Consider the following 25,291-nt stretch of genomic DNA (forward strand, 5'->3'; position numbering starts at 1 on the left):
TGAGCTGTCAGCACAGAGCCTGACGCGGGGCTCGAACCCACGAAGCGTGTGAGATCGCGACCTGAGCTGAAGTCGGACCCTCAACCGAATGAGCCACCCAGGCTTTGATTCTTCTTGAAAGGTTGTTAGTGAAGATTCAGCACTTGGGAGGCCAACACGGGTCCGAAGGGCTATGATAGTTCTCTAGTTCTCTACCCGAGGGGATGGATACTAAATAGTCAGCACAGAGCACCAGCCGGGGATTTCGGTCCTCTGCTGGTGAGGTGGCTTTTCTCCCCGCAAAGCCAAAGAATGGCAGCCCCTGGGACCTGTTACCGGAGAGGCTGGCAAAGCGGGCTTTCCCTGCTGCACAGCGCATGACAAGCTCTGGTCCCAGGTCCACAGCTACACAGGCTCTGCATTCCGCGGCATCTGGGCTCCCTGCCTCGTGTGCTTGCTGTAGGGTTTAAATGAGATAGTACGTGCTGTTTGATTGGAAAGCTCCTTGGCAAACAAACACTCCAGAGCACTTGGGAAACGTTTGCCGTTTTTACCATCATCACTGCTGCTAACCCGGGGCCTGGCACACAGCAGATACTCGGTATATGCTCATCAATTCACTGCTGGGCTGTTAGGCCCGGGTTCCGAGGACCCTGGGAGGCACGGTCAGCAGAGCAGAGGGAACAGGATGGGAGCCAGGCCACAAAGTGGGGGCTGGCTGGAGGTGGGGCTGAAGTCTCACGCTGGGGCTGGGGTGGTGGTGGGGTGGTTCTACAGCCCCCAAGGACCCTGTGTTTTCTTCTCCCCCAGCTGGGTGGGTGTCTGGGAAGGTTTCGTCTGCCAGGGAAACTCGGTTGGGTCGCCACTGGTCTGTTCCCCCGTCCCTGTTCCTCAAAGGTGCCCTTGGCTGCCCCTCCGGGATCTGTGCTGAGCAGGTGCCACACGGGCAGAGCCTGGATGTTTGGGGAAACACGGGGTTTTGACGTTTGTTTGAAATCCAGCCATGGCTCAGGGACCCCCGTGGGTGGGGAGTCTGTTGTCTGAGGGTCCCTTCTGCTTCTGCTCGCTGGGTTGCTAGGATGGCTCTCTGTCTCTCTGTTTCCTGTCTGCACGATGGGGGATTGGATTAGTTGCTTTTTGAGGGCCTCGATGGAGTTGTTCTGTGACAGAGGTTACCCTGACAGGAGTGAGGGTCTGGGCAATGAAGCAGACAAGGCGACAGGGTCCCCACTGCACGATCTCAGGTGCCAGGCAGGCGGCTTTGAGTTTGCTGTGTGAGGCAGTGGGAGCCATCGAAGACTCCCTGCCCTTGTGGAGCCAGCACTCAAGTCCTGGCCTGCCCTATTACCTAGAAATCCTCACCACCCTTTTGGGGCCTCTGTCCTCCTTCGAACTGTCCCAGAACCCCAGAGTCATGCGCTCTCTGAGCTCCCCACTGCTTGTGGCTAATGGTGGAAACATCAGGCATTGGGCCAGGTAGCCCGGAGACCTTGACTCCCTCTGACAATCTCCTTCCCCACGCTGCACGGTCTGGTTCCGCTTCAAGGAGGGCTGGTGCCTTTGATCCCTGAGCCAGTGGGGAGCATGTCACAACTGTGGGCACCAGTGCCAGCTCTGGCCTGACTTCTAAGCCTCCCGGGCTCCTGGAAAGAACCCAGACTCTGCCATCTGGGATTTCCCCGAGTGCCTCGGGGGGAGGGCTGAGACTGTCCACCTCTGAATGTCTGAAGCTGAGCCATCTAGAGGTGAAAGCCACTCCATCTGCCTCACCGAGGGACTCAGTACAGTGGGTAACAGCAGAAGCACCCCCACACAGGGGCTCTGGGCACCACTGAGTCAGGTCACTCGGGCTGCTTACTGGCCTGTTTCCCCATCTGCCCCCCACCCCGGTGAGCTGTGTTGAGAGTCAGGGCCACGTCCCTAGGGACTTGGCACACGGCAGTTATGGTTACTGCCAAGTTCGTTACCGCGGTACAAGCTAGATCAGGGGGACAGGGAGCACTTCCGGAGAGGAGACTGAGCCACCACCTTGTGAATGGGGAAGGGTGCTTCAAGGGAAGTTTCAAGAAGAAGGGACAAATGGATGGGGCTGTGAAGGATGAGTAGGAGTTTGACCTGGTAGAGACAGTAGGAGGTGGATGCAAAGGGTATGCCTGGGGACAGCAAGAAGTTCAGCGCATGCGGAGGCCAATAGGAGAGAAAGGCAGAATTCACTGAGTTCACAGTGTAGGCAGCCTTGGATGTCAGGCTGAGGACGATGACGGAGCCACGGCGGGTTTTGAATAGGGAAAGGCGTAATCAGAGCTGTGTTTCAGGCAGATTAACCCGGCAGTGGCAAAATGGCTTGGAGGCAAAGCAAAGCACAGCACGCTCGGGTTTTGTCTCTCAGCTCTCCTTCCAGCTGGTGACCTTGGGCAAATCACGTTCCCCTCCGCGGCTCCGCTTCCTCGTCTTGTCGGTAGGCCTGACGATAGCGCTCAGAGAATTAAACGAGGTGACGCTCAAAGCGCTCTGATGGCGCTGGGCACACCGCGCTGGCCTGGCGATTTGCGTGGGGCAGATTGGAGGGGCAGAGGCCACAGCTGGAGGCTACCGGGGAGGCGGAGTCAGGGCCCAGGTGAGAGACAGTGGGCGTGGTCTGAGGCCTCAGGGGTAGGGAGGAGAAGTCCCAGGCCGGGACAGGCCCGGAGGCCCAGAGGAGATCAGTGGCTTTGGAGTCCAGCAGGCCTGGTGTGAGTCTCAGCTCTGGTACTTCCCAGAGGCAAGGCCCCTAGTTTCTCCGAGCCTCATTTTCCTCCTCTGGAAAATGGGCCTGCTGACCTCCGTCGCTCAGGGCCCTGATGAGGAAGGGGGTGGGGGGGCGGGTTCCAGGCTTCCGGGAGATACCTGCTAAGTGCACTTTGAATTGGAAGCTGGCAGGGAGGGCAGAGGGAGCAGAGGAGGCAGCTGGAAGGAGAGAAAGCATGGCAGGAAAGGGGAAGAAAAAAACCAGGGGGATGAGGGATGCTCACTGGTAATTAGAACGCTTGAACTTCAAAAAAGTTAATTAATGATGAAGCTGCTGCTGGAGCAGTGCTCAGGCTAGAAGGGGGCCGTAGCAGTGACTGCAATTAATTACAGGCTGTGGCGGGAGAGTGGCAGCGGGGTGGGGGGTGGGGGAGGAAGGAGCAGGGCTGGGCGAGGAGGGTCTGAAGGGGAGGTGGGAAGGCAGGCGGCATCCCAGGGTGAGCGAGACCCGGGGATGAGAGGGAGGCCGTTGCCAGGGAAACCAGGTCGGCTCCCATCAGGCAAGAGGTGTTCGCCCCCGCTGGGTGGGGTCTGGCCAGTGTGGCTACAGCCAGCTTAGAGCAAGGGGCCAGGGTTTTCGTTCGGAGACACTCCAGAATCGCAGGATGTCAGAGCTGGCAGGGCCCACAGAGATTTAACTTATTCGTGTAACGGAGCTCCACCTAGATGCCCGTCGCTGTTAGAGGTATGAATGCAAGACCCCTGTCCCCTTGGAATGGAGGTTCCAGCTGTGAATGGAGACAGCAAGCACGCCCACAAAACGACTTTGGGGGCCCTGCCCAAAGCTGGTGGCTGCAGAGTTTCTGCCCCCGGCCTGCCTGTGAAGGCTGAGCTCCACCCTCCTCGGTGCAGAGGCTGGGGAGGACCAACGCTCAGATATTCCAGAAACTGGTGATGAGTTCTAATCCCGTCCCTGGAAGAGGAGAGGACAGGGCTGTCCGGCCCATCTCAGCCACACTGGACAGGCCCTTTGGCCCCTCCAGTTCCAGGGCTAGTGGTAGATGTGGAGGAGCCATAGGTCAGGGGAGGGGAGAGGTGGTCACAGGAGGGAGGCAATGACAGTCAGAGAGAGGTGGTTAGAGGTGGAGAGGCAGGGATAATCCAGAGATGGCCTGCCAGCTGGGCCCTTGTGGACTTCTCCTTTCCTGGTCCTGAGGGGGACGCTCAGGCTGGGGCAAGGAAGTCGGGGAGGGGTCTCTCAAGCAGTAGGGTTGGTAGGGGTCGAGTTCTTTGATGGGTCTGGCACCAGCAGCCGTGTCTGTTGTGAGGTATGCAGACTGGTCTTTGGTCTCCGAGGTCTTTAAAAAAGTGGGCATTGACCCACTCAGAGGAGGCATCTGGAGGGGAATGGGGTGTATGCCAGCGTTTGTGGTGGGTGGGGGTATTAAGTTCCAGGGTGCATTCAGCCTTCCCGTGGCTACAGTCTTGCCGACCGTGTTTTCCTTGACTCGGTGTGTACATGGTTTGAATGTGTCAGCATGCTGGTGATCCTGCTGAACTGCGTGACACTTGGCATGTACCAGCCCTGCGACGATATGGATTGCCTGTCGGACCGCTGCAAGATCCTGCAGGTGAGGCCGGCCAGCCCTGCCTGGCTTGCTCTGCCCCGCCCCCCCACGCGGCCCCGCCCCCGCCCCCCCGCCAGCCATGCCCCGCCCCACGCACCCCGCCCCTTCCCTGCCATGCCCCGCCCACCCGCCATGCCCCACCCTGTCTGTCATGCTCAGTGGCCTGCCCTCGCTTAACTGGCTGTTTTCTTCATCACTCCCAACTGGTCTTACCCATGCCCCTTCTCGATCCTCTTTCCCCTCTGTCCCCTCCGTCCCCTACTCTACATTTTGGAGCCTCTGCCCTACTCTAGGCTCCCATCTTCCCCCATCTAGGTGCCTCCCCAAGCCTTCTCCTGCTCTTCCCCACCCCAGACTGACCATACTGTCCCATGCCAGTAGAGCACAAGTGACCCTGACACATTGCTCCCCAGTGCTCTTGGGATAAAGGCCAAGTTCCATAACTCTCTCTCAGTGGCCCTCAGGAGCCGGCCTCCAGTGGCTCCCCTGTTTTCATCTCCGAGGTCCCAGGTGGGGGCCTTATCTTTGGTACCTGCCATGACTCTATTCGGAACTTGTCTACACCTGTAGTGCAGGGGGTTAGGGTTATACCCATTTTACGGATGGGTCTGACCATCTGTCATCATTTGTAATCATCATCCCATGGCCTCTCCCTGGGAAAGCCAGATTCCTCCTGGGAGGAATTCCTCCTGTGTTTCCACAGGACTCAGCAGTTTTGGAGCAGCCCAGGGTCTCAGAAGGCCTTGGGGCACTTGTTAAGAATCCAGATGTGGCCCATCCCAAATCTGCAGAATCAGAATCTCTGGGGTGGATCTTGGGTCTGAGTGGGTGACAAGCTCCTCATGCAGCCTCAGGCCCCTGAGTGGGGTTACAAGGGGTTACAAGGGATGAGCCTCAGGCTGACTTCCCAACCAGGTGAGTTCACTAAGGACCCCTTTCTATGTCGGTGACCCCCAGCCTCCGTCCCAGCGCACAGTAAGTGGGCTCGTTTGTTGAAGTGAATTGACTACAGCCCTCATTGATCCTGGAAAGAGGAATTCTACCCAGACCGTGTCCTCAGGAAATATATACTCACCTGAGCCCATGCTGAGGGACACATTTGGGGGCTCCTTTCTGAACAGAGGAAGGAGCGCTGAAACCTTCCTGGAGGAAGGTGTCAAGTCTGTTTTGAGAAACCTCCTTCCCCGTGGGCTTTGGAGTCAGATTGATCTGAATGTCAGTTCTGGTTCTGCCACTTACCTTCCGCGTGACCTGGGGCAAGTCGCTGAACCTCCCTGAGTCAGTTTCCTCGCCTGTAAAATGGGGCTCTCTGTGGGGTCGCTGCGAGAATTAGAAACGAGAATGAAAGTCAGCTGTCTAGCCCGGTGGTTGGCAGTTATTATTAGGGGGAGCCCCTTGCCCTGCCCTCCTCTGGGTCCCTTGTCAGTGTGCCTGACTTTAGGGAAAAAAGAGTGGGCTGTGTGACCTTGGGCAAGTTTATTCCCCTCTCTGGGCCTTTGTGGCCTCATGTGTGAAATGACCCCATTGGGCCAGGACCTCTGAGGTTCTCTTCCTGCCCAAGAGGAGACGTGTCCGGGTCTCTTCCAGGCCTCCCGTGTCCATGCCTGTGTCCCCACCTCGTACTGTGGCTCCAACCCTGTGGTCCTGCTCCACAGCCTCATCCTGTCCCTTGCTTCTTGCCTTCCTCCTGCCCCTGCAGGTCTTTGATGACTTCATCTTCGTCTTCTTTGCCATGGAGATGGTGCTGAAAATGGTGGCCCTGGGCATTTTTGGCAAGAAGTGCTACCTTGGGGACACATGGAACCGACTGGACTTCTTCATTGTCATGGCAGGGTAGGTAGCGTACCTCAGACAGCTCTTCGCCTCCGGTGCACACCAGACATAATTGGAATATTCTGTGGGGCTGCTTGGTGACAGGAATGATGCCACATCATGTAGGGCTTTCCCGGACCCCTGGGGTGGGAGGAATGATGGCCCTTTGCCGAATGGTCTGGACAGACAGACACTCCTTCCTCCCCTCTCTGGTAAGTTGTATGTCCTCGGCATCGTCAGCTGATACTGGGTCTGTTTTAACACTAACTGTGTGACCTTGAGAAGGCTACTTAACCTCTCTAAGCCTCAGTTTCCTCATCTGTGAAGGAGAGACAATAATTACAGCGACAGCAAAATGAGCGCCCGATCGGTGTTAGCTATTATTTTTCTTACCCTAGATCGCTCAGCAACTCAGAGACAGAGCACAGACTCGGGAAATATGTGACTCCAAACCACGGTTGCTTCTGTCAGGACACAGGCCGTGGTCAGAGAGAAGCCAGGTTACAACTTAGCCCACTTGGAGCATCTTGGACTCCGCTTTGGGCCTTGTTCCTGCTTTCTTGGGTCAGACCGGGCTGGTGGCTGTTCACGCATTCACCCAGCAGCCAGGGGTTGGAATGAGCTCCTACTAAGTGCCAGCACCATCCTAGGTATGGGGTATGAAGGACAGCAAACGCAGAATAGGCCTTGTCCTTCCCAACGACTGTCTGGGGAGAGGCATCCAACAGCCGTGCACTTGTCACACACACCGGGATAAGGCCCCTGGGAAGAGCGTTGGGGTTTTCTGAGAGCACCTCTGAGCCGTGTTGGGGGCTTGGGGGCTTCAGGACTTTCCTGAGGAGCCGACACACAAGAGCTGAAGGACAAACAGGTGTTAACCGTGCCCAGTAATGGGTCATAGAGCTCAACTGAGAAGCGGGAGAGACAGGAGGAGGAGAGAAGGCTGGAGGCCTGTGCGTGCGTGTCAGTGTAGGTGACAGTGCGTGTATTCGTGTATGTGTGTGTGTCAGCGTGCATGCCTGCGTGCGGCTGTGTGAGATGCCATTGAGAAGGGGCAGGGAGGGAGGGCAGGCACATGGCCGAGACGGGAAGTCAGTGCCACCAAGAATATGCTAGGTGCCACAGGGATGCTCTGAGATGAAACGATCTGTCCACTAGTGTTTTAAAAAATGTTACGCATCGTCTAAACACCCTTCCCTGAGAACAGAATTCAAATGTCACAGCCACCCTGTCACTTATTTAGGCCTTGCTGGAAGCTCTGTGGGGCTCATATGGGTTCTTGTGGACCATGCCACCCCTCTGTCAAGAACTTCATTCTCCTCATTTTGGTCTGGCTGGAGGACCAGAATGCTTAAGGAGGTTTTTTTCTGAAAGACAAGGTGTTTGGACAGCGTCATTTTTCAGTCTTGCCTGTCCAAACAGGTTCCTTTGATCTTCCTGTGTGAAGGACAGTTTTTGTCTGTTCTGGAGTCCTAATTTCTCTCCCCAGAGCCCTGCATGTGGTCCACTCAAATCCACAAGCTAGTATTGCAGGTGAGTCTAGTTCAAGTCTGTTTCTTTTTCCCGGCTTTCCCCTGCTGGAAGCTTATAGGGTATTCTCCTTACCTTCAGAATTCAGACAGTCCACTAGGGCAAGTCTAGGTGTAGGATTGCTCCCTGCAGGGCCTTCTGGAACTGGTATTTTCCTTCCAGTCAGAAAAAAATTTCTTTTAGGGGTGCCTGAGTGGTCGGTGGGTTGAGGGTCTGACTTCGGCTCAGGTCGTGATCTCACGGTTCATGAGTTCCAGCCCTGCATCGGGCTCTGTGCTGACAGCTCGGAGCCTGGAGCCTGCTTCAGATTCTGTGTCTCCTTCTCTCCTGCCCCTCCCCTGCACTCTGTCTCTTTCTCTCTCTCTGTCTCAAAAATAAATACACATTAAAAAAATTTAAAAAAGAAAAGAAAAGGGGCGCCTGGGTGGCTCAGTCGGTTGAGCGTCCGATTTCGGCTCCAGTCATGATCTCGCAGTCTGTGAGTTCAAGCCCCATGTCGGGCTCTGTGCTGATGGCTCAGAGCCTGGAGCCTGCTTTGATTCTGTGTCTCCCTCTCTCTCTGACCCTCCCCCGTTAATGTTCTGTCTCTCCCTGTCTCAAAAATAAATAAACAGTAAAAAAAAATTTAAAAAAAAAAAAAAGAAAAAAATTTCTTTTATTGTTTCTTTGGTTATTGCCCATTCTTCTCTGCAGCCTGGATTTCCCATTAACTGGATATTTCCCCACTCTAGCTTCTCTGCATTCTCTCCCCTTTCTCTCGAAGATTTCCTCTGTACTAGAAGAGAATTCCTTGACTTGTCTTCTGAATCACTAACGGTGTCCTTTCCTCCAGTTAATGCCCCGTCTGGAATTGTTCCTTTCCTCTGCATCTTGTTAATTCCCAAGATCGTTTCTCGTTTTGGGTTTCTCATTTTTCAGAGCAGCTTAGACCTGTTCTTGTTTTATGGATGCCATAGTCACTCGACTCTCCTTATGGATATTAATTAGGCTTCTTAACAGTCAGTCCTTTCCTGATCGTGAAATCAAAGTGTAATTTCCAAAGAGTTAAACAAAAAATGACTCGCACACAAATCTTAAAAGGCACGTGATTGACTCACCTCATTAATGAGGAACCAGTAGGATGGTAATCAGCAGAATTAGGAAAATAGGCATTGGAGAGAGAATGTGGGGATAAGAGAATTAGGTCGGGAGCAAAGCTGGTTAACAGGCTACAGGGTCATAAAGCCATAACTTTGGGGGTTATCCTTTCTAATGCACAGAAATCACTTACGAAAATCTGCAGGTTAACATGTAATTTCACAACAGCAAGACCTTTAGTTAACAGTAAATAGTGACTCAAACAAAGGTATCTTCCCCTGGATCATGAAATAATCCTTAGATGGGTCTGTGAAGTAACGCTCCGAAATGACATTGTGAGAAATATTGCCCTCCCGCTGCCTTATTTCCAAGTTTCAGGACAATTTTTCTTTTCTTTAAAAAAATTTTTTTTCAACGTTTATTTATTTTTGAGAGACAGAGCGTGAGCGGGAGAGGGGCAGAGAGAGGGGGAGACACAGAATCCGAAGCAGGCTCCAGGCTCCGAGCGGTCAGCACAGAGCCCGATGCGGGGCTCGAACTCACGAACCGTGAGATCATGACCTGAGCCGAAGTCGGAGGCTTGCTTAACCGATGGAGCCACCCAGGCGCCCCGAGGACAGTTTTTCTTGACTTGTGTTTCGGGGAAGTCCTTTGTTTTGCTGGTTCCGTTCACTGCCTCCTATGAGCACCCCCACCCTGCCCTTTTGACTTGAAGAGTCTCTGTTGCCTACCGCTTCCCCCGTCTGCTCATATTTATAAATTAAGACAACGAAGGTCGAGCACAGTGAGGAGCACCAAGGTCTGTTTGGTATCTTCTTGTGGTCCTTGGGTGAGGTTCACAGGCTAGCCCCAAGTTCCGAATGAGGCCCCGCATTTACATTTAGCACTGGGACCCACAAATTATGTAGCTGGTCCTGGCTCGGGGGCAGGTTCAATGGGAGACTTCTTTGCTAGGATCATGAACACATTCAGGTGACTCAGACCTGTCTTATTCTCGAGGTCCTCCTTGTCCTTTGTGCCTAGGGATGGTGTGGGTGCAGAGGGCAGGATGGGAAGCCACGACCTGAGGCCCCAGAGCCCAGCCCCCCAGCCCCAGCCCCAGCCCAGCCTGGGGCTATAAATGTTCTGTTTCCCAAGTAACAAGCCTGACATCCCAAAGACGTTTTCTTCCTTCCTGCTCCTCCCCTTCCCCAAATTACTGCCTCCCTTTTCAAGCTGTGGAGGAGACAGAATCTCCACGCTGGAAGGTTCCTTAGAGGTCAGAGCCTTCATCTCCATATCCAATCAGTCTCTGCTTGCATGCTGCCACCGTGGGGAACTCACATGGCAGCCGATCCCAAATAGCGATCTAGCACGCCTGATGTGCTAGAAAATTCTTTCTTTCACTGAACTGAATTTGTCTTCCTGTAGCTCCCATCTGATGAGAACATTCATTCACTTATTCCTTTACAGAAATTAGCACTTATTGAGCACCTACTATATGCCAGGCCTTGTGCTGGGCAGTGGGGGGCCACGAGATGAACGAGATATGCCATTGTGATCTCATGGTTTAGAAAACAGATATAAACCCAAGAATGCAATATAAATCCTAAATTGGGATCGATGCTGCTGCAAAGAAGTGTAGAGAACCATGGGGTCATGGAGCAGGGATCTGATTTACGCAGGGGTCAGCGTATGCCTTCCTGAAGAAGAGAGGCCTGGGCAGTGAGTAAGAGCTGAACAGGCGGAGGACGGGGGAAGGCTATCTTGGGTAGAGGGAACAGCATGCAGAGGGCCTCGGGCTGTTGGGGAAGGGGCGTGAGGGGGGATGTTGGAGCCTAGGGCTCCTGGGAGGGAGGTGGGTGCTGGAAGATGAGGGCAGAGAGGGGGGCAGGGGCCCGATCGCAAAGGGGTCCCAGAGCCTGCGGGCAGGGGCATCTCTGTCATGACAGACTCATGACAGTCCTGCAGAATTTGGAAGGCAGCTCCTTTCCCCCTCGAGTCTCACTTTCCTTCATGTGAAATGTGACCAACACCTGCCACCATTTGTCAAAGAACAGATGAGGCAGCTTCACCTGCTGGCATCACATCAGGCTGTTGTGGTGCCCGGGGGTGGGGGTGGGGGAGCAGGTCCCCAACCTCCCAGTGACGACTCATGGGGCGGAGAGAATGGGCTGCCCTTGTCCCAGTGCCATGTGGTGACCCGTTGAGCGGCTGTGCTCCCTGCCACCCCCTGGTTGTGTTCACTTTCCGAGCCAGGTCTCTCTCACCCGGGAACTGAAAACAGGTTTTTGTTTTTGTTTTTTAAGTTTGTTTATTTATTTATTTTGAGAGAGAGAGCACGCGCGCGCGTGCACGAGAGCAGGGGAGGGGCACAGAGAGAGAGAGAGAACCCCAAGCAGGCTCTGCACCATCGGTGCAGAGCCGGATGCAGGGCTCGTTGCCCCCACTGCGAGATCATGACCTGAGCCGAAGTCAAGAGTCGGACGCTCAACCAACTGAACCACCCGGGCACCCCACAGTTGACCTTTTTGTAACCCAAGTACCAAACTTTGCATTTATTGCTATTACTTTTATCTTGCAATGATCTCTTGGAGTCCTGATTCAGTTGCTCCTTATATTTCCTTCCTGTGCTTGGTCAGCCCTGGGCAGCGGGGTCCTGTGGCACCTCGCTGGAGACTCTTTCAGCGTGAGAAACCTCCAGTAATCATTGGATAAAGTTTAACCCTCCTCACCGTCTTATTTAAACTGCGCTCTTCTGCTTCTGTCCATTAGGAGGTCATGAAATATTCAATGGCGTTTTGTTGAACTTGAGAGATTGTCTCTCTCCCTTGGTGTATTATGCTGGTAATTTTGCCTCCTCCCCTGACATGAGTGGCCACTGCCAGCTGTGGGGAAGGGCCTGAGCACTTCTGTTAAAGGCTCCCCCGAGAATTCTGATGATGATTCTCTTAGGGGAAGCAGGGCCAGAGGACTGGGCCACAGCGACCTCTCTGAGGCTGAGCCACAGCCTTGGCAAGGGCATGGCTGGGTGGCTGATGTGGGCCCCGCCTTGCATGAGTGCAGGGAACAGGAGCCGCCTTGAGCCTGAAAGCCCTTGAAAGCTTCTAACTATGACGGCCTCTCTCCCAGAGAGAGCCTCGGTGTGGAAAATGGAGCCGCTAAGGGATGAGGAGGAACGCACCAGGAAGGGGCGACCTCCCCACTCCTCAGACACGTGCACAGCCTCGCGCCCCTTCTCGGTGTTCCTCAAAATTCAAGGGGCAACAGGATCTCTGGGAGTACATGTTAAAATGCAGATTCCTGCGGGACGCCTGGGTGGCTCAGTCGCTTAAGCCTCCAGCTTCAGCTCCGGTCATGATCTCGCGGTCCATGAGTTTGAGCCCCGTGTCGGGTTCTGTGCTGACAGCTCAGAGCCTGGAGCCCGCTTCAGATTCTGTGCCTCCCTCTCTCTCTGCCCCTCCCCCGCTCATGCACTGTCTTTCTCTCTCTAAAATATATAAACATTTAAAAAATTCAGATTCCGGGGCGCCTGGGTGGCGCAGTCGGTTAAGCGTCCGACTTCAGCCAGGTCACGATCTCGCGGTCCGTGAGTTCGAGCCCCGCGTCGGGCTCTGGGCTGATGGCTCAGAGCCTGGAGCCTGTTTCTGATTCTGTGTCTCCCTCTCTCTCTGCCCCTCCCCGTTCATGCTCTGTCTCTCTCTGTCCCAAAAATAAATAAATGTTGAAAAAAAAAAATTAAAAAATTCAGATACCTGGGCCTCACCCTGGGGATCCAGACCCAGGAATGTGGGGGGCCTGGGAATTTGCATTTTAGCATAACGAGGTGCTCTCGTTATGTGACCCTCAAGATGCTCTTGATTGGACGCCCTCCAGGTGGAGAGGACGGTTCCCAGTTCTGAGAGCCATAGGAAGGGGAAGAAGCACGAGAGGGCCAGGATCTGAAATAATTCTCATGACAAGTAGACGTACTTCATGAACAGGACCATGAGGACTCCCCCTCAGAATTTCTGTCATCAGTAAAAATACCAACACAAATGGCAATAATGTCAGTCATTCAGCACCTCCGCCAGGGAGTGAGGAGAGGCTGGCTCGGAGTCTATCATACCCTGGGAACCTCTTCTCTTGAGTGAGTGAGCGCAGCACGGGGAACAGCTTCCCCACCCTGACTTTTACGGGCTCTTGGGAAACAAAACGTCAATAAGAATTGTTCCTCAACCCCGGACTAGAGCTTTCTAAAAAGAGCAGGCAGGCGCGTCCCCTCTGCAGTTGCTCGCTGAGAGTTCCTTTTGTCCAAAGTGCCTGTCGGTGGTTCTGTAGAAAGCAAAGGGAATGGAATCCTTCTAGACTTCATCCAGGGGTGTGAGAAAAAATAAAAGCATCTGCTGTTGGCTGAGTACTCACTGGGGGCCCAAGCTGTGCGTGATCTGGTTTACTCTTCACACTAGCTCTCTGAGCGGCAGACTGTGGTCAGTTCCATTTCGCAGATGAGGCACGGTAACAGGGAGTGACCTCCTCAAGGTCGCAAGCTGGTAAGGGGAAGAGCCAGGAGGTGAACCCAGGGAGCTTGGCTCCACGGGCTGGGATTGAGTCCTGGTTCCGCGTGGCTTGCCGGGATGCATTTGACTGCACGTAGCAGAAAAGTCGACCAGCCGTGGCTTGAGCAAGTCCGGGGGTGTTTTTTCCAACGTGACACGAAGTTCTGAGGTCGGTGGGTGCTGATGGCGGCTCTGTGACGTGGGGGCTGACGTCCGTGATTTTCCGGGCCTTTCTTTCGTGGGCGCAAGGCAGCTGCTGAGGCTGTGAACCTCGTGTCTGCGCTGAAGGAGGGAAGGATGAAGGGAGACAAGGCTGTGTTGGCCACGCCTGTCCACTTGGATCAGGAAGATAACATTTTCTTCCCTAGATCTTTCCCCCGTGCCGGCATGCTTGATCAGAACTGGGTCTCGTGGCCATCCTTCGCTGCGGGGGAAGCTAGGAAAATAGAAAACATCGCTGAATTTGGCTCAGGCAACCAAGAATTGTTCCCTGGGGCCGGGCAGGATTGGAAGAAGAGAGAAAGCACATTATGTGGGCAACTTTCAGAGCGTACCACATTCCTCCACTAGGGCCCGAGTTTCTTTGTTTGCTCTTGGCTCTAAAGTCAAATACCCACCCATGCAAGCTGAGCAGAGGCCTGTCCCCGCTAGCAGATCGGGCTGTGGTTATGGGTGTCAGAATGTCATCATTGTGGCTGTTTCCAGAAGCCTTTGGAGCTGGCCTCCCTCCTCCATGACTCTATGCGCATCACCTGTGAGTCAGGGAAGCACTCCATGTGTCGGCAGGGCCAGGGCACATCTTTACATCCTGATTTATCCTGGGCTCTACAGGTCTGTCTGCTCCCAGCACTGGGTGCTCTGAGGGCAAGGCTGAGGCTGACTCATCATCGCGGAGTCCCCAGAGCTTGGCTCTGGGCCAGCGTGGAGGGGGAGTCTCCATGACATGTTTGTTTGGAATCTGTCGTGCCCAGGCACCGTCGAGCTGGGGGCGAGGTATCCGGGGCCACTTTTGTGAAGCTGAACTGGCGTCGGGTGGGCGTGGATCTGAGAAGATTCCAGTGGGAACCTCGGGGTGGATGGTTTTCTTATTTGCTTGTGGAGTAGAGTGGATGAGAGCCATGATAAGCACGCAGGTTCGTTTCCATGGAAACAGGATGCTACATGCTATGAGGGGTGAGGGGTAGAGAGATTCTCTGGCTACAGGCTGACAAACCAGACGCCAGTCAGTCATGAATCAGGAAGGGTTCTGTCAGTTATATGGGGCAGGAACCTGCCGATCCTGGTTTCAGGGAGTTTATCATTTCCTTTACTCAAAGCCCAGGGGTCTCTGGCTTCAGGGCCCATTTGATCCAGAATCCTGGAAGATGTCACTAGACAGTGTGTCCTCCCATCCTACAGCTCTGCTTGTTATTCTGTGCTGACATATATCCCGGCAGCCTTCCTCCTGGGTTGCGGGTGGCAGAGGTCAGCCCAGGGCTCACAGCCTACTCTCTTGGGAGTCACTGGAAAGACCCCTGCCCTTTCACAGCCACCCCCAATGACTGCGGAACGTAGCTTCCTTGGCTTGGATTGGCTGGCGTGGGTCATGTGCTCATCCCTGAACCAATCACTGCGGCCGGAACGGGGCTGTGCTCTGATTGGCCAGACCTAGGTCTGGGCGTACCCCAGGCGTGAATGCGAGTTCAGGGTCTTCCGTGGCGTGTGGCCCGAGGTTGGAGAGGTTAGATGTGCAAAATGCGGGGCCTGTTACCGTAAGAGCAGAGGAGAGCAGAGAAGGGAGAAGGGTAGGAGCAGAAATCGGCACTGGTCACTAATTTTCCAGAACTAATATTTACTGACGGTGCTGTGCTCTCTTACATCCTCACAATCCCGAGAAATTGATGATGGTGGTTAGGGGCGTGGTGGTGGTGGTGAACCCCCGGTTGCAGATATGGGCGTGGAGGTTCAGAGAGATCAGCAGCCTGTCCCACATCACACAGCTTACGTGGGCCAGATCGGGCATGCGCTCACCTACGGCCGGCCCCGGAACCCATGCTGACTCACAGCATGAGGGGTTTTACCTTTTCAGAGGCCAAAATATTCCAGTTGGTCCGCCCCTGGGGACCTGGACAACCTCACCAGCCCTCAGAAGGCCGCCGGGTGAGTCCTCTGAGAGGGACATGTACCCCCCAAACTCTGGTAGAGCCCAGTGTCTCTTCCCAGCAGCCGTGGCCACCTGTCACGGTGCCCAGACCGGTGTAGCTGTGCTAAGTTTCATGAAGCAGACGTCATGAAGCGTATTTGGGACCTATACTTAAACGTGATGTGTTATTGTTTATCTGAAGTTCAAATCGACTGAGAGTCCTGTGTTTATCTGACACCTCCACCCAGAGATGAAGTCACTGGAGTGTTGTCACCTGAGTGGAGCCTTGTCAAGCGAAGACCTGGGGTCTCCTGCTGCTGCAGTCCCCAGAGTTGCCCTGAATCCCACCCTCCTGGGGTGTCTCTGCAGCCTTTCCTCTGACTTTGTGGCCCCAGATCTTTCCTTTGTTCTGAACTCGGCCCGAGTTGGTTTCAGAGCATCAGTTTCTTTAACAGTCAAGTGGGCTTAATAACCCCTGTACTTCTGGTTCCATAGGATGTGTGTGAGGATTTAGGGGTGACGGTGACCCATAAATCAGAAAGTGCTGGTCAAGGTCAAGGGCTAATGTTATCGCTCCTCAATTCCCTCTTTCCGGTATCTCCTCCCTCCCTGCCTCCGCTGAACACCTACTATGTGCTAGGTGGTGGGGTTGTGGCATAGGCTGGCCGTCGAGTTACCCACTAGTACAAGCCTGAATCATCACAGAGCTGCCTCCTGACAGATGAGCTGCCGTTTCCAGCATCTCAGTCTCCTTCCCATTAGCTACATCCTAAATTACATTTTAAGAAAGCCCCCGTGGGTCCCTTGCAAAGATTGAGGAAACACCCTATTTTTATCAGCGGCACACAGAAACCATCTTCTGGGAGGGGTTATTTCCTGGAAAGACGTTACGTCTCAGTCATTTCATGTTGCTTCTTGTCAGCTCCAAGCCTTTTTTTTTTTTTTTTTTTTCTTTTTTCTGATCTCGTCCCTCAAGTTATTCGTTTGACAAGCTGGTATAGAGAGCCCGCCTCTAAACCGGGCCCTGGGCTGGACACTGGGGACGCAGCTGGGACTCCGATCCAGCCCCTGCCCCGAGGAACAGGGACACGTCAGAGCACACCCTCAGAGCCAGAGGTGCCCTGACCGAGGCACGGTGGGACACAAGGCGGGCGAGCCCAATTCTGCCCAGGGGTGGGATCTGGAAGGCACGGGAAGGTGCACCAGGTAGAAAGACTGGCAAACGCCTGGCAAGAGCAACGTTGCACTCTGGGAACACGCGATGTTCAGGTGTTCCTGGAATGCAGGCCACGTGGCGGACGGCGCTGGGGTCCTGGCAGAGCTTCCGGAGGCCCGTGCTGCCCGGGCTTTCTCAGGCAGGAGGTGGGATTCAGGGGGTGCGGTTTGAGTAGGCACATGCGATTCGTGGGCAAGCGTGAGCTGAGGCAGCACATGAGGCTGTGATATAATAGCGGCTGACTCTTCTTTGACTCCTACGTGGGCCAGGCCCTGTTCTCAGCACCGAATCCGCATAGGAACCCATTTCCTGCTCCTCACGGCCCTGGGAGGTCGGTTCAGTGACTTGCCCAGGGTCACACGGTATGCTAGCGGCAGAGCTGGGGACGGGATCCAGGCTCCGCGCTTTAACCACTGGGTAAGCCTGCCCACGGGGATGCTGGCCCTATTCCAGGTCCTGCCATGTGTGTTGTGCTCACCGGCCGCCTGACCAGCTGAGGAGGGTGTCGTGAGCCAGAAGGCGGCTGGCCTGATGCCTGGTGAGCCGGAGGGTAGGCTGGGCAGGGCTTCCGGATCCCCTGCCCTCTGGCTGTGTGAACTGGGTTCTTTGGGAGCCTCAGCTGATGGGCCATAATGGGCCGTAATCCCCCGCCACGAGAAGGTATGTGAAGTGCTCGACACGTGTGAATGCTGAGGAAAACCTTGTCAATCAGCCAGGACGCTGAGTTACCAGTGACAGAAACCCAAGGCAAACGGGGCCCAAGCCCCAAAGGGAGTGTATTGGCTGACAGAACCGGAAAAAGCAGAGGGCAGATCTGGGATTCAGATAGAGAGAGTGCTCGAACCATATGGTCAGGATCCTGCCTCTCTCCAGCTCTGGACTCAGCCGCCTTTTGTGTTGGTAGAATTCTGAGGCCACCACGGAGGCAAGATGGCCATTAGCGCCTTAGGGTTTCCAGGCGGCGGCTTAGCCAAGGAGAGCCCTCTTCCCTATAGTCCCAGCTCAAGGGCCCGCCTGCCGCCCATCGCCCACCTGGGGTCACATGCCCATCCCGAACTGATCACAGTGGCTGGGGGCGGGGCGGGGCGGGGCAGGGGGGGGAGGGGGAGATCCTGTGCAGTGGTTGACCAGGCCCGGGGCTCTGGGCCTCTCTTGGGAGGCAGGGGATCTGGGAGTGGGGGAGGGAGGGCGCCTCAGCAGGAATAAGTAAGGGTGTGCCAGCCCGCTCTGGCATGGCCACCCCTGAGCCCCTCTCCTCAAGGACAGCCCTGGAACTGGGTTCAGCTACTCCCCTCCTGGGGTGATGTCAGGACAAAAGTGTTCGCTTTAAAGCTAAATTACTTACCTAATTAGGCGCTTGGGAGCTGGCAGGAGGTAGTGGGGGTTTTTGTTGATTTTTTTTTTTTTAGACTTTTAGCACCGAAGCTGCGTGATAAAGTAACTGTGTAATTAGAAATTAATTTCTCACTCTCGTAAGTGATGTCTTACTTGGGGCCCGAAGGAAGTCAGCCCAATGGTTATTCACCCACAGAGCGACCCCTCTTCACCTTCTTTTTTGGAGGGGGGGGTCCCCCACAGCTGTCATCCAGGGTGGGAGGCGGTAGCTTCTTCTGTCACAGGTGGTGTTCGTGCTAAGTAGATCCCTGAGTGCCTACTGGGTGCTGTGTGGGGCTGGTGCGGGGGTGCGTCTGGGGGGGGGTGCGTGGCCAGCATTCAACCTGTCTGTGGGAATGCTGCAGTGCCCCTCCCCTGCCTCCCTGCTGTCTCGGGTCCCGTTCTGAGGCCCGCTCCACAGTCTCTCGGGGGGTCCCGATCGTGCCCCCATTCTGCACAGCAGTAGCCGGCTCACCAACAGCCCCTCATTGGCTTTTCTCAGTTTCCACTCCCTCGACATACTCCCCGGGATCACCTCCTGAGTTCTTGGCTCAGGATCTGCTTCTGGGGAACCCATGTTAGACAGGAGATGTGAACAGACTGTGGAGGAAGCCAGAGCAGACAGGGTGAATTCAGCCTTTGGTGCAGGGAAGGGCTGAGCAGAGGCTCCGTGGAGGAGACGGTCTTGAAGGGAGGCTGAGAGCAAGGGGAAGGGGCACCGAGCAAAGGAAAGGGGGGCAAGAATGGCGTGTATTTGGGGAGCTCGATAGGCCGCAGATGTGCAGAGGAGGAGCAGGGGTTGGGGGAGGGGAAGGCCAGACCGGAGGGCCTTGTAGGCCATGGTCAGGGGCTTAGTCTTTGTTCTGATGGCAGTGGGGAGCCATGGAGGGTTTAAGTTGGGGAGGGACACAGCTAGATTTGAGTTTTAGGAAGTTTTGGCTGACTGAAGAAGGAGTGTGGGAGGAAGAAGCAGGAGACAGAACAGTCAGGAGGCTGCTCAAGCTGTCAGGAGAAAGGGATGGTGATGGGACTAGGGCAGGGGTCAGGGAGCTGTGAGCAGACTGTCCCAAGTTGGGGCACAGCGTTACTGTCAGGACAGCACAGTTCCCAGGGCATAGAATTAAACCCACGGTTCTACCCTTGCAACCCTGCGCATCTCTCCCCATCCTTGTCCGGTGTCCCCCTTTCTATCCTCTTTCTCTCAAAGAAGAATAAGAACTATTAGATTCTTCACTGTGCACCTACTATGTGTTCTTTATCACTGAATGCATTTATACCCTGTCTTGTTTCCCAGACAGGGGATGCAGGTGCAATATTACACCCCCCAGGTAGATATATAGAAGAGAGAGTTAGAATCTCAGAGAAATGTTTAGGCAACTGGATTTCCCGGAAGGATCCACCGTGCCAAGATCTCTCCTGCTGCCAAGGACTCAGTAACGCGTCACCTTTCCCCTTTTGACTTGACTGCCAGGAAGCTCAGAGCTACGATCCTAACACTAAATTCTCTAAGAAATTTCTCATGGGAGCTTTTCAGAGGAGACCCTGAGGGCTGCAAGTTGAGGTCTCTGGGGGGTTTTGGCAGTAGGCTGCAGAAGGTGTGATGTGTTCCCACACTGAAGGCCTGGAGGGTCAGGTCGGGTCAGGGGCGAAGGGGAGGGGCTGGGCCTGCCAGGCAGTGGCTGCTTCAGTCCACCTCAGAGATGGGCGTGAGTCTCATCAGCTTCCCATCAGCGGGTTGGCATCGGAGAGGTGCTCAGACCCTAAAGCTTCTGACTCTGGGTAATCGTGGGCCTTGGAAACAGTTACATCCTGCGCCTCGCTCGCAACCCAGGGGCCAGTCCCCTCCTTGTTTTAGAGAAACGTAAAGGGGAGGCGGACCTGATTTCTCACCATGGGGTTTATTCATCTGTATCTGTAGATATTTCCCATCCTCGCCCTGCCCTGTCGCCTGTCCCCTGTCCCCTGTCGGGGGTGGGGGGTGGGGGGCAGGCCACGGTGGGCCTGCCTCACTTAATTAAGAGCCAGTAGTTCCAGTCTGTGGAGCATAGGTTCTGCCTGGGGGGACACGGAACCAGGGCAGCGGGGCAAGGTGTGGAATCCTGGTCCGGGGGAGGGTGAGGCAGGGTGCGGTGGGATCCAAGTAAAGGGGGGCTCGAACGGGTTAATGCAGGTGAGGAACGAGAACTGCCTGGCAAGCGGTAGGCCCTCAAAAACCATGTGTTTTCTTTGTGTAGCCACCCCTCTATGAGGCATGTATTTATTTTTATTGCGAGACTTCATGGGGATGGGGACAAATCCTGGGCTGTCACCTGCCAGAGCTCAGCAGGTGTGCCCCGGGGCTCCCAAAACAAAGGATCCCGAGGGGGCTCAATCCGGCAGAGGCTGGGATCCCCCACCCCAGCACACCCCAGCAAAGCATAAACTGAGCTCTGGGGGTCTCGCTCTCCCCAGGGCCTGGTGCTGCCCCCCCCTTGGCAGGATGGAGGGAGCCAGGGCGGAAGGAAGAGGGCTGGTGGTGGTGGGGCACGGTGGGGGGGGGGGGGCGGGCTGGAGCTGGGTGGCGGGGGGGGGGGCTCTCCTAGGCCTGGGGTGTGAGGGTGCGTGTGCACCCGTGCCAGTGTGAGCGCCTGTTTGTGTGCTGTGTGTGCCGCCCCCACGGTGCCTCCGTCACACGCGTCTCCCTGGCTGCCTGGAGAGCTCTTTCTACAAAATACGAAAATGACAGTTGGCTCACCCACGCACGGAATCCTCTCGCTCCCTCGGCCTCCTTCTCACATCACCCTCTCTCCGCATCCGCTGCCCCTGGGCCACCCTCAACCTGCAGCTCCCTCTCTGCCAGGCTGTCGCTCCTGGCACCCCTCTTTCCTCCCCCTCCTCCTCCTTCCCCCTCCTCCCCCTCCTCCTCCCACCTCTGCCTCTTCCCCTCCCCCTCCTCCCCTCCTCCACCTCCTCCTCCCTTCCTTGGGGACCCCAGGTCATCTCTAGTTCTAGTTCTCTGTCACTGTTTTGTCACGCCCCCTCTCCAAAACTGGGCTCTGGTGGGAGTGTGTGTGGATCAGGGTGTCCGAGGAGTGTGTGAGTGTGTGTGTGTGTGTGTGTGTGTGCACGCGCGCGCTGACGGTTGTGTGCAGGTGTGTGTGGCTCTGCGTGAGAGCCAGCATGGGAGCCGGAGCCTGTGCCCCAGAAAGCTGGGGGATGGATGGAGGCATTTCAGGCAAAGAAGCTTTCACTCAATTATTCTTCAAGCAGCGGGAGGGGGCGGCGGCTCCACAACAATTGGACAGGTTTGCACGGTGTGTAGGAAAAGCCTTCATTTCCTGCTGACGGCAGTGACAGGTGGAGCCGGCCGCAGTGCTGGAGCCCCGGGGTGGATGATGGGGGGGAGGGGGGACGGGGAGGAAGGGTCTGGTGAGCCGGACACCCGGGGTCAGGCCGAGGCCGTAGGCCCCAGGAGCCTGTCTTTCAGTGGAGAAAAGTGGGGGCAGGTAGCAACTGAGCGGGTAGGATCCGGTGGAAGCCAGGAGACCGCAGAGGGGACCTCAGAGATCTGCCTTCTGTGGAGATCTGGGAAGACTTCCTGGAGGAGGCTGTCTCTAAGGAGCTTCAGGGCTGGTGGAGTGTAGAGAGGGAGGGCGGGGCCGTCTGTTGAGGTCCTGAAGGAGAGAACTCAGGCAGTGGCCAGGGCCCTAGTGTCATGTTTGCTGCCTTTAAGTCTCTCCCTGGCGCGAGTGGGTACTCCTGAGGGTTGGGGCCAGGTCTGAGTCACTTGTGTCTGTAGTGCCTAGACTGGCTTGGTTCATCGTGGACTTGGGTGTGGAAAAACTTCCAGGACTCCAGGGGCGTCTGCCCGGAACCTTGAAGCGTGAGTAAGGTTTCGGTGGACAGAGAGGTGAGAGGTAGCATTCCAGGCAGAAGGGACAATGGGTGCCAAGGCCTGGACTGGGACACGCAGTGAGCCTTGAAGCTGGAGCCTGGGTGCCTTGCGGGGAGCATGCCCAGGAGAGAGTGAACTTTCCTTGCAAGCAAAGTACAGCGTGCCTGTCACATCTCAGGAGATGTGGCCTGTGACACCTGGCCTGGTGTGAGCCTGCAGTTGGGCTCAGAGGCCAGGAGAACAGAGAGGGAGGGGGGCAGGTGTGGCCTGAGCCTGGCTTGAGCCTCTGCCCAGATGCTGGGTGACGTGGGACATGTGACGTCACCTCTCTCCAGCTCCTCTCCTCATCTGTAAATCTGGGCATCTGACCCAGGCTTGCTGGGGGCCTGGGGGCCAGGGGAGATATAAAGCAAGATATAAGCTCTAGGCCTCTGCCCATAGTGCGGGTTTCCGGTCACCACCTGGGGTCAGCTGGGGGTCTCCCAGCTCCTTGGTTCTCCTCTGCTGACCTTCCTTGTTTCAGATTAGAGGCTGCTGGGAAAGCAGGGGCAAGAGGCACCTGGCACAGGGCTGGGCCCTCAATGGGGACCCAAGTTCTCTGCTCTTCCATTCACTCTGCCCTCCACCGCATCTATGGCACCCCCAGGACAGTCGGAGGCAGAGACAGCCAGTTCCACTTAGGAGGAGACAGTCCAGGCCACACAGCTGACTGGGGCATAGCCAGGATTCTGAGCCCTTTCCTTATGTCTCCCTTCCAGGCAGCTGCGGGCACGGGTGGGTGTGCATGGGTGGCTAGATGGCCGTGGAATAGTCCATGGCCCTGAGTGTCCCTCCTGCTCCATCCCTCACTCTCCCCCCTTTCTCTGCAGGATGGTCGAGTACTCTCTGGACCTCCAGAACATCAACCTGTCGGCCATCCGCACCGTGCGTGTCCTGAGGCCCCTCAAAGCCATCAACCGTGTGCCCAGTGAGTTGGTCCCCCCTCCCCGCTCCCCGCCAGCCACTTCTGCACTAAGAAAAGACTCACCCGCACCTTCCGGTGCCCGTGCTGGGTACAGGGGTCCTTCAGCGACTGGACAGATGTGGGTCCTCCTCCCACCAGGCTCATGGGCCAGTATTTGGGCCTGAAGATCCTGGAGAGTGGTCCTGACGCCTCTGAGGCCCAAAAGAACTCAGATTGCAGCATTCTGGGGAGTCTGGCTTTTTAGGGACAAGGTTCCTCGTGGGGGGGGGGTGGCTATCAAGGTGGACACATGTGTGAAAAGCAGCTGCTTAGTTTGAGAGTATCGGGCAGCATTTCAGTGGGGAGGGGATCCCAACTCGTGCTGATTTAGAACTCAAGCTCCATCACCCCCCACCGCGTGTCTGCCGACCCACGCGAGGACCCAGCCCTCCGTCCATCTGTCCGCCTGCCTAGTGCCGGAAGGTTATGTTATAACAACAAGCCCCGACATCTGCCCAGATTCATAGTTTTCAAAGCTTTTCATCTCCATGATTTCTCTTGAGCCTTATAATCTCTCTGTGAGGGAGGCGGGCCATTCACAGGAAAACAGAGGTAAAGAGACCAAGACTTGGAGACACGAGGTAACTTGCTCAAGAGGCCTCCTGACTCCCTGAACTGTGTTCTTTCCGCTACCCTGAGTTAGGAATAGGATGGGGGATGGGGAAGGAGAGGGGGAGGGGAGTACCTGGCCTGCATGGGGTTTCAGCCGTCAGGGAAGGACAGGGACTTTTATGAGACCTGCCTACCTCCTGTGTGGTATTTGACATACGGATGCCTAACTCAGAGCCTCTCAACTCGCCGTGTAAGGCTCAGAGCGGCTTGCATGGTGTCACCGCAATTCAGTGGCAGGACAGGGTTCTGCATGGAGTTCTGTCCGTCCCGAGCCCAACTCTTTTCCTTGGTTCTATCCGAACGCTTGCTTCTCTTCCTTGTCTGAGCCTCAGTTTCCCCATCTGCATAAGAGGGGAGGGCCCCTAGCACCTCTTCCTCCTCCACGGTCAGAGTGGTCCTTACTCCCCCAATTCTCAACCCTGGGGCCTTGGGGCTTTGTCACCTGCCCTATCCAGCCAACCTCTGCCCAGACAGGCTGGGGCTGGCCTGATTGTCGGCAGGCCTGGTAGCGCAGGGAGGCCATGCTCCAGGGTATTTGTGGAGCAAGGTGGCCAGGAGGGTGGCCAGACTATGGCTTCGTTCTGAGATGGGCAGGCCGGCTCCGGTTGGGCAAAGTCCGAAGGGGGCCTGGGGGCTCTTGGCGTCTCAAGGTCGCACATACAGGGTCATCTCCCCACACATATGTTGACCTGCTGGGAAATCCCAGGGGGCCCTGAGGGCTACCACAAAGGTCCTGAGGGAGGGGTTGGGAGGCAGGGGCGGGGGTAGGGGTGAGTGATGAGAGCCAAAGCTATCGGCGACGGGGGGGGAGGAGCGGTTCAGTGGTACCACGTCGGTCGCTTCCCACTGCCCTGGGAGACTCTTGGGGGCAGGGGAGGGACATCCAGCGAGGTCATCCTAAGCGCCAGCTTCTCTCAACCCCTTCCACCCCCACCAATCCTGCGAGGCTCCTAGTTCAAAACCATCTTTAGCCCATTTAGCAGATGAGGAAAATGAGGTCCAGAGAGGGCCGTGACCAGTCCAAGGTCACACGGCAGGGAACTTGGAGCCCGAGTTTCTAACGGGCACACCTTCTGCAGTGTGTGTTCCTCTCCCTCGTGTCCCACCCCCTTCTCCAAGGAAGCTGGCCGCAAGGCGGACTTCATTCACAGGGCGCCCGCAGCGACGCCTGGTATGTTCGAGTCGCTCGGTAGATATGTATGAAGTGGACACACTGGGCGAGGGTGGGATCTGACGGCCCCGGAACAGCGATGTGGCGGGACATTTGAGAAGAGAAGGTTTACGAGAGGAGGGGACAGGATGAGGGTCTCCAAGGGGGAGTTTCTGTACATCCGGGTGTGCGTGCACGTGGGTATGAGGGTTTCTGTGACCACAGGCGACCACGTGTGTGCACGTGTGTGTGCGCACGTGAGGTGGGTGGCGCCTGTGTCTCTCCCCGGGCCCCCTTCCTCCCTCTCTCACTGCCCCGAGTGAGGAGCTCATTAGGCGGCTCCTGGCTGTGGAGGTCACTTCCGGGTCCCCAGCACCAGCCTGCCTGGTTCTCTGGAGAAGGACGGCGATGGGCCCCTTGCTCCCGGAGACTTGCTCCCAGTTTTGGAGGCTGCGTGGCCTGGAGCACCCAGAGAGGAGTTCGGCCTCTTCCCGTGGGGGCCTCCTGCCTGCTAACAGGCGGGACTGGGAGGCCCGGGCCCCGTCGATGGGGAATGTGTTTCCTGCTCAGAGCTGACTGTGCCTCGCAGCTGGCAAAGAATGGCTCAGACCCCGGCGTGGGGGAGCGTTGGGGGCACAGACCCTCTGGGATCCAAACCATACTCGATGCG

The 25,291-nt window shown here is 56.1% G+C and overlaps 1 protein-coding gene across 2 annotated transcripts in view; it reads left to right on the forward strand.

Moving 5' to 3' along the window:
• Positions 1–25,291, forward strand: part of CACNA1I (calcium voltage-gated channel subunit alpha1 I) — a 117,235-nt gene that overhangs the window by 27,006 nt on the left and 64,938 nt on the right. For both annotated transcript variants that reach the window (XM_045465897.1, XM_045465898.1), the window contains exons 3-5: positions 4,226–4,337; positions 6,034–6,167; positions 22,726–22,823. In XM_045465897.1, coding sequence (XP_045321853.1) covers positions 4,226–4,337; positions 6,034–6,167; positions 22,726–22,823 — 344 coding nt within the window. The remainder of the gene's footprint in view (positions 1–4,225; positions 4,338–6,033; positions 6,168–22,725; positions 22,824–25,291) is intronic.

The sequence above is a fragment of the Leopardus geoffroyi genome, chromosome B4, assembly GCF_018350155.1.
Source record: "Leopardus geoffroyi isolate Oge1 chromosome B4, O.geoffroyi_Oge1_pat1.0, whole genome shotgun sequence".
Taxonomy (NCBI): Eukaryota; Metazoa; Chordata; class Mammalia; order Carnivora; family Felidae; genus Leopardus; species Leopardus geoffroyi.